Source organism: Balaenoptera musculus, chromosome 13 (assembly GCF_009873245.2).
Source record: "Balaenoptera musculus isolate JJ_BM4_2016_0621 chromosome 13, mBalMus1.pri.v3, whole genome shotgun sequence".
In the NCBI taxonomy this organism is placed as follows: domain Eukaryota; kingdom Metazoa; phylum Chordata; class Mammalia; order Artiodactyla; family Balaenopteridae; genus Balaenoptera; species Balaenoptera musculus.
The window spans coordinates 83,914,778-83,928,794 of record NC_045797.1 but is presented as its reverse complement, the minus strand read 5'-3'; the positions used below and the strand labels follow the sequence as shown (position 1 = coordinate 83,928,794).

At 44.6% G+C, this 14,017-nt stretch overlaps 1 protein-coding gene across 3 annotated transcripts in view; it reads right to left on the bottom strand.

The window, feature by feature from the left end:
- ADAM17 (ADAM metallopeptidase domain 17) overlaps positions 1 to 9,805 on the bottom strand; it is a 61,291-nt gene extending 51,486 nt beyond the window's left edge. Inside the window, exon 1 of one of the 3 annotated variants that reach the window (XM_036872453.1) lies at positions 8,964 to 9,805. In XM_036872453.1, coding sequence (XP_036728348.1) covers positions 8,964 to 9,099 — 136 coding nt within the window. In that variant the 5' untranslated portion in view covers positions 9,100 to 9,805. Of the gene's footprint in view, positions 1 to 8,740 lie in introns of all 3 variants that reach the window. The other 2 variants (XM_036872456.1, XM_036872454.1) reach the window with 2 other exon arrangements.
- Positions 9,806 to 14,017: the final 4,212 nt, after the last annotated feature.

Below are 14,017 nucleotides of genomic sequence, written 5' to 3'. Positions count from 1 at the left end.
ACCTGTGTTAACACGCCTTCCAGGTGATGTTGATACACACTACTCCAGTTTGAGAACCACTGAACTAGGCTAAACCAAGGAAATAAAGTGAAGAAAAAAACCTTTAAGCACAGAGATGTTCACTGTTCAGCCTTGTATTAGTTTTAAGAACAAAAATTGGAAACGAAGTAAATTAATACCTGGCAAATAGAGAAGTTATAGCATTTCCAAATGACCAAAAAAAAAAAAAAATCTGCAATCATTTAAAATGCTGTTAACAACAGGTTTTAAGAACATGAGGAGGGCTTCCCTGGTGGCGCAGTGGTTGAGAATCTGCCTGCCAATGCAGGGGACATGGGTTCGAGCCCTGGTCTGGGAAGATCCCACATGCCACGGAGCAACTAGGCCCGTGAGCCACAACTACTGAGCCTGCGCGTCTGGAGCCTGTGTTCCGCAACAAGAGAGGCCGCTATAGTGAGATGCCCGCGCACCGCGATGAAGAGTGGCCCCTGCTCGCTGCAACTGGAGAAAGCCCTCACACAGAAACGAAGACCCAACACAGCCATAAGTAAATAAATAAATAAATAAATAAATAAAATAATAATAATAATAATTTAAAAAAAAAAAACATGAGGAAATACTTATACTATAATATTAAATAAACAAAAGTAGATTTTAAAAACTGTTCATACTGCATGACCTTAACTATGTATACAAATAGAGCTAGAAAAAAAAAATAAGAGCAAGATAGTAACATCATTGGTTATCTTTAGGTATTTTTCTATAATAAATGCAGCTTGCTAAAGCACTTTAAAATACTTAACTAACATGTTTCAATTGTAATTTACCCCTTTTAATAACGAGAGGTCTCCAGCTGGACGTCCAGGAGCCGTTACAAACAGCGCGGTAAATGCGCGCTCTGTCCAACACCCTGAGCTCCTGCTCTTGCAGGTAACTTCTCACATGCTCGCTATTTCACTGCACTTTACTTCCAAAATTCCAGCCATTGGTAATCCAATTTTCTATAGCTTTTTCAACAGAATTTATATTTCCCCCATCCATATCCAAAAATCTTAAGTATAAACCACTTAACTTCTTACAGTAGAGTTTATGACAGTTTATACTAGACAATGCTACAAAAACTACCTTCCTTATCAGCTCAGCGTACGGTCGTATTCTCCTGTTTAGAAACTCCACAATGGCTGCCCAGCATGCTCTACAATGAGAACACTTTCCTTGCTTCCTACAAGTTGCTCCAGCGATCACCCTAAACAACTGAGCTTTTCTCATTTCGGCTGCTACAAACACATATTAGAAAACAGACACTATTCAAAAGGTCAGACTGGAGTACTATATTATTTAGGATCCCCTCCCCAAAGCTCCCTGCTCTTCTCCGCCACGTGTTACCGTTTCCCTCACTTGGCCTCCTCTGTCTGGTCCTCCTTAGGGACCCTACCCTTACTCACTGCTTTTTTAATCTCTTCCACCCCCACTCCCATCCCTCCTTTCTTGCAAACACATTCTGCACATACTTTTCCCCTTTCCACCAGACCCCACCTATTCATTTATTCAACAAAAAGTTATTGAAAACCTGCTACCTTCCAAGCACTAGGGATATTAATGGAGAGAAGGAGAGATACATTTCCAATGTTGCGACTTTGGGGGAGAGAGCATCACACAAAAAATCATTATAAAATACGTCACAAACCAAGGGAGAGGAAATGGAAAGAATTTATAGGACACAGCAGGAGCATGACCCCTGTCTGGCAAGCCAGGGGTGCTTCCCCAGGGAAACAGCATTGAAGTTAGGACCGAAAGGATGAGGAAGCAGCCAAGAGCACGAAAAGAAAGGACAGGGTTCTAAGTAGAGGGCATGCCTATGCTGAGGTCCACAAGAAATACAGGACACAATACACTCAAAGAATTGAAAGCAAGTCAGTGAGGCTGGAGTGCAGAACGCACCGCAGACGTGAAGAGGTACGAGGCTACAGAGGCAGGCGGAGGTCTGGTCATGGAGGGTCATGGAACTAAATTAAGGATTTTTGACTTTGGATAAGGGCAACAGCTATAAATTAGAAATTTCAGCGTGACTGTGAAACCAAATGCCCCTAAAACCAAGTTCCCCTGCCAAGTTTATGATTAGCCTGTCTATCTGAAACTTTATTCTCTTTCTTCACCTGCCTCTGTTGCCCTCAGGATTAAAAAGTATCAAAGAAAAGGCGGGACTGAAACCAAGCAGCACCCTTCAGGGCCCTCCCAGATAAAAAAAACCTTTCATTTTTTTAAAAAAAATAAATTTATTTATTTTGGCTGCATTGGGTCTTCGTTGCTGCATGCGGGCTTTCTCTAGTTGCGGTGAGCGGGGGCTACTCTTCGTTGCGGTGCGTGGGCTTCTCATTGCTGTGGCTTCTCTTGTTGCGGAGCACGGGCTCTAGGCACGTGGGCTTCAGTAGTTGTGGTTCACAGGCTCAGTAGTTGTGGCTCGCGGCTCTAGAGCGCAGGCTGAGTAGTTGTGGCGCACGGGCTTAGTTGCTCTGCAGCATGTGGGATCCTCCAGGACCAGGGCTCGAACCCGTGTCCCCGGCATTGGAAGGCAGATTCTTAACCACTGGTCCACCAGGGAAGTCCCTACAAAAGCCCTTCAGTCTCGTTTCTGGTTTGTAGAAAAGGCTTTAGTCTCTTAGACCTTCCCCGAGTTCCAAAGAGCAGATTCAAGCAATTACTAATTAGAGAAGTGATGGAAGGCTGAAACAAGGGGAAAACGGTCAAGAAACAATAGGGAGCCCTAGTTCCTCCTGCAGGGATATACAGAACAATCCGACACAAATCTTTGAGCTGTTCTGCAGGAACTAAGACACCCCCCCTCCTCCCACGTGGCAGACAGTGACTACAAGCTGACCACAAGCACACAGAACCCAGACTGGCTGGAACCAGAGGCTGATGATTAAGACTCACAAAAAAGCACCCTGTTACTTCACCACCAACCAATCAGAAGAAAGTCATGCTCCCTGCAACCCTCACCCCAAACGTTGCCTTTAAAAACCATGGCCAGCCAGGAAGATGGATCTGAGACAAGCCTACATCTCCCATCTTCTCCATCGGTGCCCTCGCAATCAATAAACCTTTTTCTGCTCCAAACTCGGACATTTCCATCTGTTGGGCCTCACTGTGCATCAGGCACACGAGCTTGGGTTCAACAACAACTGCAGTGTGCAGAACGGGCTAGAGGAGGACAAAACTGGAGTCTGGGAAATCAGCTAGTAAGCTGCTGAGCAATCCAGGTGGAGATCACTAAAAGACCCCCAGGTTTCTGGCTTGGATACCTGGGTAGACAGTGGCACCACATTCACTGAGATTTAAAAAAATACACAACTAAGAGGAGGTTTGGGGGAGGGATTTGTTGAAGAGAAAAACCATAAGCCCACTTCTGCTAAAGCCCACGATACCAAACCTAGGTTTAATACCTAACTGTAGTTTCGACCTTCACCAGAAAAGTAATCTTAACCAACAAGTTTGGAATTGTCTACTAATGAGGTAATCTGTCGTAGGGGCCCCTTCCATCCCCCAGAGGAAGAAGAGGTTATCCATATGATAAAACCCTTGCCAGTTCCCTTCCCCCAAAAAAGATGATGTCCTGGCCTAAAAACAATCCTTTTCTTTTCTTTCGCTAACAGCTCCCTTGCCCCACCCTTATTCCTATAAAAACCTTCCATTTGGTACAAACCCTCAGAGGGCCCTTCTAGTTGCTAGAAGGGATGCTGCCCAATTCATAAATCGCCTAATAAAGCCAATTAGATCTTCAGATTTACTCGGTTGAATTTTGTTTTTTTAGCACGTTGATATAAGGGGACAAGTGGATGCTGAAAGATTCTGAAGTTCTACACTGTATCTTGTTCCTTTATATACAGTTTGCAATTATTCATTTACATAGAACTTTTTTACATTAAGTCATCATATATTTGCAGTTACATCACTGATAAATCACGTAATGATTTTAAGCAGGGAAACAATAAATCTGTTATTCTATGATTTTCAAAATCAAGATCAGTGGTTAAAAACCAGCTGATACTTTGTTCCTTTTTTTAAGTTCTCAAAGAATAAAGAGAGGACTTCCCTGGGGGCGCAGTGGTTAAGAATCTGCCTGCCAATGCAGGGGACGCGGGTTCGCGCCCTAGTCCGGCAAGATCCCTCCTGCCGTGGAGCAACTAAGCCCGTGCACCACACTACTGAGCCTGTGAGCCACAACTGCTGAAGCCCACGCGCCTAGAGCCCACGCTCCGCAACAAGAGAAGCCACCGCAATGAGAAGCCCACACACCACAACGAAGAGTAGCCCCCGCTCGCCGCAGCGAGAGAAAGCCCATGCAGCAACGAAGACCCAACACAGCCAAAAATAAATAAATAAATAAAATAAAGTTCCCTTTAAAAAAAAAAAAAGAGGAAGCTGGACCTTCAGGCCTGCCACAAACCGGCTTCCTGGATACAGATATGGAGTGGCCTATAGATTTGATAAACCTTCTTACTCTACCCTTCTCTCATACCTGAATTGTTCTGTCTCCAGGATATGCTTGCATGGCCACTGACTTTTGGTACAACGATATAAAATATACCCTTACTTCATTCATCAAGCCGAGGCAAGTTTTTAAGATAAAACTGATTTTTAAATAATGAGGTGTTGGAAGAGTCTGGGAACACTTGTGAACTTTTTACTTAATTTCTCTTTTCTTTTCGCAATAAATTGCATCTTCCTGGAATTCAACTTGCAATTGTCATGCAGAACCCCCAGAGCACCCTGCTCCCTCTCCACGGCTCTGCTGCACAGAGTATGAAGAGTTCCCCCAAAATGACACAGTGTCAGGCGCCCACTTCTGGTGTCAGAAGTGGAAAAGATAAAGCCAGGGCTGCTGTCAAGTGTTTATTCTGCTTGTGCAGAAAACACATGAGACTTCACTGCTCTTCAATACTCCCCAAAATATGCAGGACAAGCGAGAGGCCTGGTCGGGTCACTCTGCAACAAGCCCTAGGCATGGGTGAATCCCTCCTTGGGACTAAGGGATAAGAAAAGAACAGTGCTGTTTGCTAGGCAGTGGACCCCAGAACCTGGGAACTAAAAACCTAATTTTATGGGTTTATACCAGTTAGCGAAGCTGGAGGGTGAACTGCCTCAAATAATTCCTTATCAAGAGCCCTTCACCTGGGCTGGGGCTAAACCTGGGCCAAGACTCTCCAGCAAGACCAGTCACATGGAAACTCTGAGCCAAAAATGAAAGTGAGCACAGCCCAAGGGAACCTCCAAAGAACCCTGGATTGATCCATAAGGCTCTGTAGCTGAAATGGATGCAAATTCGGGTTAAGCAATGAGATTACTTCCACAATTTCCAGCACTGCTGCCTTTTCCTAGATTAAAACCTTGTCTCCTATACACATTCTTCTAATCAAAGAGGTAAGTAATTTTGGACATATGTTTGAGGTACCTGTGAACACTGAGGTGGACACCTGAGAGTGGAGCTTCAGAGAACAAGTCTAGGTCAGAGACACATATTTGGTAGTTATCCAAACAGTCAAATGGTAAGTGAAACCAGGGCAACAGATGAGACTTGTCAAAGCCTACAACTCTTATTAAAAGAGAGAAAAAAAGAAAAGGAGGTGTGTGCGGAGGGAGATACCCATCTCCTTGGTTCATTTTAGGACTAAGTTAAGGGATACGTGAAAAAGCACTTCATTTCACCTCCCAACCTCTGTGAAGCCTCTTTCTGTCCCTCCCTCCCTACCCATCTTTTTCTGACTTTCCTCAAAGTATACTTCCAACTGAAAACACTCACCATCTCTCACAAATACAAAATGGAGAAGGATCTAAAATTCAACCACACTTGGCCTTGAAGGACACCTAGACTTAATGTTCTGGAAAACCCCATGAAAGCCAAATGGAATTCTCCAGTTTCCCCACCATGGCTTTCTGCTTAACTCTTCTCTTTGTTCTATTCTAGAAATACAGTTTCTCTCTCTAGTACAAAGCAGAGCTGCATTAAATTTCTCTTGAAGCAGGTGGGGTGGGTAAGTGTTTTAGTTTCAAAAGAATCCAGCCTGTAAGCAAAATTAACATCAAAAGACGAAGTCAGATGTCAAAATATTGAGCAAAATGATGCCGTCAATAATGAGAAATGAGCACTGCAATGTGGAGAATCCCCATGGCAATTACCTAAAGGTACATTTCAAATATATGTTTCCGATACAAATTTTCATCCCTCATCTGTGACCTATATTTCTTTTCCTTCCACCCACTATATTCTTTTATTAAACGTAACACAGAGAAAACTCTTTTGAAATCACAGTGACACTTATATACCCCAGCTGTAACTTCAACAAGATATCATTATGACTAAGCTCAAATGACTCGTAAATTTCCTAAATTATGCAATTCATGACAGTTCAATTGAAATCATGTTGGGTGACCTGTGGAGTACTCCAAAAGCCAGGATTCTATCATACATTTTTATTCTTCAGAAAATGTTGTCAAATCCCTAATCAATATTTAGAACTGCAGTTATGGGGTTACGGCAACATTTATAGGATAAGAAGGCTATTAAACAATAAACCATGCTCTTTAACTATGAAATTATTCATTGGCCTTGACCAATTCAATCTAAATGGTAGGGTAGAGTTAAGCAACAAGCTACATCCAAATCTATCAAACAAACACACAAAAAAGTCATTCTTCTAAAGAAAAAATACCCTCAAGCCATATATTTATCACTAACTGAATGAACCTGACAAGTCACTACACCTTTCAGAGACTCATCTTACCTGCCGCTTTATTTAAAAAACTAGACACGACCTCCAAGGTTCATTTCAATTCTAACAATCTCTAAGTGCCTCCATCAGGACTGTCCTTATTTTCTCTCTTCAGCTACTTAACCTTACAGCCTGGGCTCAATATCATCACCTCCTTCAGGGAGCCTTCACTAACCTTCCCTGGATAGGTTCAGTGTCCCCTGATGAAAATAATACCCACCAAAATGTCTTCTCTCACTCTCCTTCCTATTGTTCTAGAATTGTCTGTTTAGATCTCTCTATTCTACTACACCAAAAGCTTTTTGAAGATGAATATAGTCTGATCTTTATATTTCCAATGCCACACATAAAACTTGCATACAGTATGTGTTCTTCAAACATGCAGTGAATAAATGGTAAGTCTATGCATTTTTCTGGCACCAGTGGTCTGCACTTTGCAAATGAAAACACACAGTCAAAGAAAAAAAAAAAACCCTTACGATTTGTGAATGCTGCGGAGAATTGACCCAGAAAGTAAGGTTTTCTTCTATACTATGTGCATTCCTGGGATTCGTGCTACTTATCTTTCCACTTGTGAACAAGAGAATGATAACAAAAGTGAAACAGTTGCGTTAGAGTGGTAAAAATATAACTTTAATATTTCAAAATACGTTTATTCTTTTCATTAACGTTTATCCTTACCAAGTGGATCCCTACCCTATTCCTCCATCCTCACCACCCCTAACTCACCATTTTCCTTCAATCTGTATTAACTTATCACATCTCAGCACTTCCTACCAGGTTCTCCCTGGCCTTTCATTCAACTAATCACCTGCAATCCATTGCAATTTGAGATAACCACAAAGCAGTTGTTCAGGTGAGAACACAACACCTTTAATACCCTCCTCCAATTACAATTTTTGCCCATTAAATAAGGAAAAAGAATTGCCAGGTAAACTAATGCAAATTTTTTACTGGCCATAAAGAAAATCTACACAGTGTCTCAATCTGCACGATACTATACTATATGGCATCATGGTGAGATCTGGGGGCCAAAACAATCATGAAAAATCACTGAGGCTACAACTTCTCACACTGGGAAAACACACTGTTTCATACTTTGTTACTAATTAATCAAGCTCTCTTACATGCTAACTTTTAACAGATGAAGGACCCTAACAGGGGTCACTATACGTTTACACAAACTAACTCCCACCAAATTTCACATCTCTCAATGTTAGTCCATCCTTCAAATCCAAGCTCTTTAGAAAATCCACATGACCCTCTACTTTCTGGCCTCAAAACTGACCAAACTGGTCGTCCCTGATAATTTTTGCTTCAAATGGCAAGGAAGGCATTCACAGTAGCGGCATTACGAGTTGGCCCGGCAAGTTTAAGTACCTCCCATAAGCTACAATTTAAATAACACGCTTAAGATGTTCGCAAAAAGCAACTCCAAGACGAGTTCTCCAGGCACCGCCTTCCAACCAGATTACCGCCTAAGTACCTCCTACAGAAGAAAACCTAGTTCGCTTCCTCGGAGAGCCAGGAAGAGCCGTGCAGCCTTGGGCCTTCCTATCCCCCTCCAGAACCCTGCATTTGGTAAGGACACAATACAGATTTGCTCCCGAGAAGGGCAGGGACCTGGACCACATCTCCCTCTCCGAACACGAGCCACCACCACCCCGCCTTACCTCTGTCCGGAACACACGCCCAAACACGAACTCAGCGGGCAGACCCCTCCCAGGCCCTCAGTCACTCCCGGAGGCTCCCTCCAGGATCCCTGCCCATCCCGAGACGAGCCCATCTCCATTCTTTCCTGAACTCTGAGAGCCACACCCCCCTGCTACGCTGCAAACTTAGGGACGCGCCACCGTCGTCCAATACCCCGCCCCCAAACACCTGATGGATCCTGCTCCCCTGCTCTTCCCCGAAAGCTGCGCGCTCCAGGCACCCGGTGCCGGCCGAAGCCAGATCCGTAGGGTCTTTACCGAGTCGCTGGGGGGAGCCGAAGCCCGGCTCGTCCGGCGGTCGCGGCGCCAGCACGAAAAGAACCAAGCTGCTCAGGAAGAGGACATACTGCCTCATGTTCCCGGCCCGGCCAGCGGCTCCACCACTCTGGGCAGCCTTCGCCTGACGGGGGCTCAGGACGCCGCTCACATTGGGAGAGGAGGGGATCCGCCCGGCCCGGCGCCTGCAGCCTCTTACTCTTACCGCGCCGCCTACCGGAAAACTCTAGAGCCCGGCTCCAGGTTCCCGGAAGCGCAGGCAGCGCTCGGAGAGGCTGGCTCAGCCTGCTTCCGGCCGCCGCCGACCCCCGCACCGCCCACAGCCGGGCGCCGCGCGGCATGCCGGGAGGCCCTCGCTACCGCCGGCCCCGCGCCGGCGCGCCGCCATCTTGCCGCCCCTCCGCCCGCCCCCTTGCGTCCCGCCGGGGCTCGGCCGGCGCCGCCTCTGACGCGGCCCGCGGCGTCCTGACTCGACCCACTCGGGCCACGCCTCTGTCCCCGGGTGACCGCCGCGAGGGAGGCGGGAGCTCGCGAGTAGGCCCTCAAAGGCGCGTCCGGCCACCTCCCTCGCCTCGGTCCGATCCACGTCTGGATAGGATCCCTGTTACCCTTTTTACTAGATAGCTGTGGAAACCACCGTGGGGTCCAGAGTGGACGAGGAGGAGCGCCGGGCCGGGTGGGCTCGGGGTGATGACCCAGCAGCGAAGTGCCTGGGACGAAGGACGGGCTCCCGGGAGCAGGAGGCCCCGCGTCCATGCGCCAGCTTCTGCGAGACCAGCCTCCTAGTCGCAGATGGGGTGCAGCTTGGCTTTCGGGGCCCAGCGTGGTACCACCCGGGCGTCTCAGGCCTGCGTCCGTTGTAACGGAAGAGGCTTTGTGGAGGGAAATAAATAGGCGCTTCCTTGATGCCCATTTTCTCGTTGGCCCCGCTGTATGTAGAGGGTCTGCAAGCACTTCCAGAAACTAAATCCTAAACCTACCTCCTCGTCTGCCCGTACAGGTTCTACAGAGGTCCAGCCAACTTCTTGAAACTCAACTCTGTGCTTGGTCACTTTAGCTTAGGCTGGAAATTTGCCAAGACAGTTTGTGTTTTGTTTTGCAATCCTCTGCATAATTTTAGCTCTAGTGAGTGTTTATGGTACTGAATAAAACATTCTAATAACGTTGGACGGGAATTGCTATTTTGGTTCAACTAAAGTTTATGCAAGTACGACAGAACACATTTTCCACTTAAGAGTGAGTGAGTGGGACAGCCTTGTCTCCATTATGAAATCGAAAATTGTTAGGAATAGAATATTAGTCCCGTCTGGTCAAGTTTTACGGCTACTCCTAATACTCAAACTATGATTTGAATTTAGGTTCACTGTGGCATGCCTCAGTAAAAATCTCAGCATCTTTTCCCAACAGTTATTATCCAGAGTTACTGGTTTTGTGCATTTTGGGCCTAACTGAACCTGTTGTGTTCATCTGAGGTATAAAATGCCTTCATTAAACATATACATTGATGGCATACCTAATCAAAAAGTAAGCAGAAGTTCACCTCTGCAAATTGTACATAATTTTTAAAATGTGTATCCCATAAAACGTGACAGTTGTGGACAGTTTTTTTTTGTACAGTGAGAATATCATCTTATTTTCTGAGCACCCAGACACCACGCTCTCCAGCTTATACCTTTAGTAGATCCTATCTTTCTGTGTTCCACCCACAGCTCTTCTACAGTACCTTGCTCATAGACGGCCCTTCACTATCTGTTTAATAAATGCCATTTTAAAAAAGTAAAGTTCCTGATTCATTTGCTTATTCATATCCAGAAGTCCTAGATTTTCAGAGACAGTCAAGGTTTCAAGTAATTTTTCCCATTCACAAATCAGGACCCAAATTATGATTTCCAGTTTGAGGTTTATCTTTCATTTATAAATTGTCCATGCCTTTAAGATATAAGAGCACCACGTGGGGGAGATAAAGAGCCAGAGGAACATAATAAGAGGGACACATTGGATAGAACTAGTAGTCTGAGCCAGCTGTCTTCAAACTTTTATACTCTTATCCCCAAAAGAATTTTTTAAAAATACGTACTCCCTATATACATTTAACATTTTTCATCATAAATGTAAGTAGTTGCAAAGGATGAAATTTCCAGCATAATGTAAACACTGACATTTATTTGTTTATTTTTAATTTTATTTATTTTTGGCTGCATTGGGTCTTCATTGCTGCGCGCAGACTGTTTCTAGTTGCGGTGAGTGGGGGCTACTCTTCCTGTGGTGCGCGGGCTTCTCATTGCGGTGGCTTCTCTTGTTGTGGAGCACAGGCTCTAGGCGCAAGGGCTTCAGTAGTTGTGGCTCCCGGACTCTAGAGCGCAGGCTCAGTAGTTGCGGTGCACGGGCTTAGTTGCTCCGCGGCATGTGGGATCTTCCCGGACCAGGGCTCGAACCCATGTCCCCTACATTGGCAGGGGGATTCTTAACCACTGCACCACCAGGGAAGTCCCAACACTGACATTCAAAATTAAAACTCTTAGGTTTAAACTTACCCAATGGAATATAAATACCTGACAGATTTGATAGCCACTGTGGTAGCCAGCCTCCCCGATGTCCCCCTGTGATCCCTGCTTCCTGATATTAACTCCCTTGTAGAGTCCATCCCCTTCCACACTGGTCCAAGGTTGGTCTCTGTGGTCAATAGCGCATAGAGGAAGTGATGATATTTCACTTCCAAGGTTAGGTTGTAAGAGACTGTGTCTTCCATCTCAGGTGTTCTCTTACTTGCTTGCTCTCTCTTGGATCACTCACTAGGCAGAGCCAGCTTCTGTGTCATGAGAACATTCAGGAAGACTATGGAGTGGTTCATAGGAAGACAGGTCACCAGCCCACAGCCAACAAGTAACTGAGACCTGCCAAAGACTATATGCCTGAGCTTGGAAGTGAATCCTCCAGCCCTAGGCAACCTTTAAGACAAATGCAGTCCCCCAATCCAACAGCTTGACTGCAGCCTCAGGAGAGACCCTGAGCCAGAACTGCCCACCCAAGCCATACCCTGATTTTTGACCATCAGAAACTGGGAGATAATAAATACTGGTTATTTCAAGCTCCTAAATTAAGGGTAATTTGTTACACAGCCACTATTGTCTGTTTGAAAAACACATGAACAAGTTAACTGGATCCTGGTTCCTCTCCTTAACAACAAAAGTGGTTCTTTTAATTTAGGATTTAATAAAGATAAGTAAAAGATTACTTGAGATTTGCTGATCCCAGGCTATAGAATGAATTACTTACAGTTTACTTACTGCAAGTGAATGTAAGAGTAAAATATTTACAATCATTAAACACCTGTTGCCACATATGGTTCTGGAGTTAACTAGCAGATCCACATACGCATTGGTAAGACCTTTCATCTAAATGATCAGAGACATGGCTGTCTAGTTCTGGCTGAGTTTGGGGGATTTTTCTTCTGTCATCCCAGCTCTGTTTCTCTTATTAGCCACTATTTGTCCTATACCAATCACACCAGTCCTTATAGATGTATAGATTCTTCATCACTCTATTTCTAAAATGCTAACTAGTCCTACATCTGTATCCTTTTTTGCCAGTAAACAAATCTATGTGAAGTTAGCACTTCAAAAAGTATGAGGGGCTTCCCTGGTGGCACAGTGGTTGAGAGTCTGCCTGCCAATGCAGGAGACACGGGTTCGAGCCCTGGTCTGGGAAGATCCCACATGCCGCGGAGCAGCTGGGCCCGTGAGCCACAATTACTGAGCCTGCGCGTCTGGAGCCCGTGCTCCGCAACAACAGAGGCCACGATAGTGAGAGGCCCGCGCACCGCGATGAAGAGTGGCCCCCACTTGCCACAACTAGAGAAAGCCCTCGCACAGAAACGAAGACCCAACACAGCCAAAAATAAATAAATAAATAAATTTATTAAAAAAAAAAGTATGAGTCGGAACTTCCCTGACGGTCCAGTGGTTAAGACTTCCAATGCAGGGGGTGCAGGTTCGATCTCTGGTTGGGGAGCTAAGATCCCACATGCCTTGCGGCCAAAAAACCAAAACATAAAACAGAAGAAGCAATATTGTAACAAATTCAATAAAAAACTTAAAAAGTATGAGTCAATCCAAAATCTCCATTAGACGATAGACCGCTCTTACTGGAATATGACTATATACAAAGTCATGTACCAAGAGCTATAGTTTCCAGGATTTTAGTTCAGAAATTTTAATGTCTTTCAGATCCTTTTAGAAAGAAAAATGAAAAATACATCACAGACGGAGCAAAGCAGAATATGTGAGGATCCTCACTGATAAACAGATGATTCTTTGGGAATTTTTTACTAGGCAAAAACCCCCCAGCCCTCTTGAAACTGGAATAGTATTTCCCCTCAAGTTCAAAAAGAGAAGGAAACCAGCCATTTCATTCAAAATGTTATTTCAAGAAGGTTCATTTCTAAAATTTTAGTAACAATTTCTTTCTCTCTCTCTCTCACACACACACACACACACACACTTTTTTATGTCCCTTTCTTATCAGGCATCCTTTCTTTATCACAGAATTATCAATATTTGCAGCGGCTAATCTGTCTGTTGTGAGCAGAGGTAGCGTATCTCCTATATAACGTATGCCATACAAAACGTGAAGCTGTGTTCTTTTCCTTCTTAAATCCCTTTCTCTCTCCCTAGAGATCTCGGAGTAATTGAACCACAGGAATAACTGAACACAGAGAATAGATTGGATAAAGAGAAAAAAATGGAAACTTGTGCCGGTTTGAAATTACCTCAGGTCTGAAATGGCCAAAAGTCATTACTCTTGGGTTGACAGGCCCCAGAGAGGAAGCAATCGCCAATTACTCTCTTCTGCAGTGGCCAGAGGCCTTAATTGAAAATCTGTTCTATTTCGTCCTGTTTAGAAAAACAGAACTCAGTTGTTGAATGTTTAAAATCTGGTAATTCTACTAGCATTTTAAAAGTAATACCTCCAAAGTGAATGAAATCAGAATCTCAAAGAGATAACTGCACTCCCATGTTCACTGCAGTGTTATTCACAATAGCCAAGATGTGGAAACAACCGAAGTGTCCCACTGGCAGATAAGTGGATAGAGAAGATGTGGTGTGTACATACAATGGGAGATTACTCAGCCGTAAAAAGGAAGGGCATCTTGCCATTTGCAACAACATGGATGAACCTGAAGGACATTATGCTAAATAAGTCAGACACAAAAAGGTAAATACAGTATGATCTCACTTACACGTAGAATCTTAAAAAGGT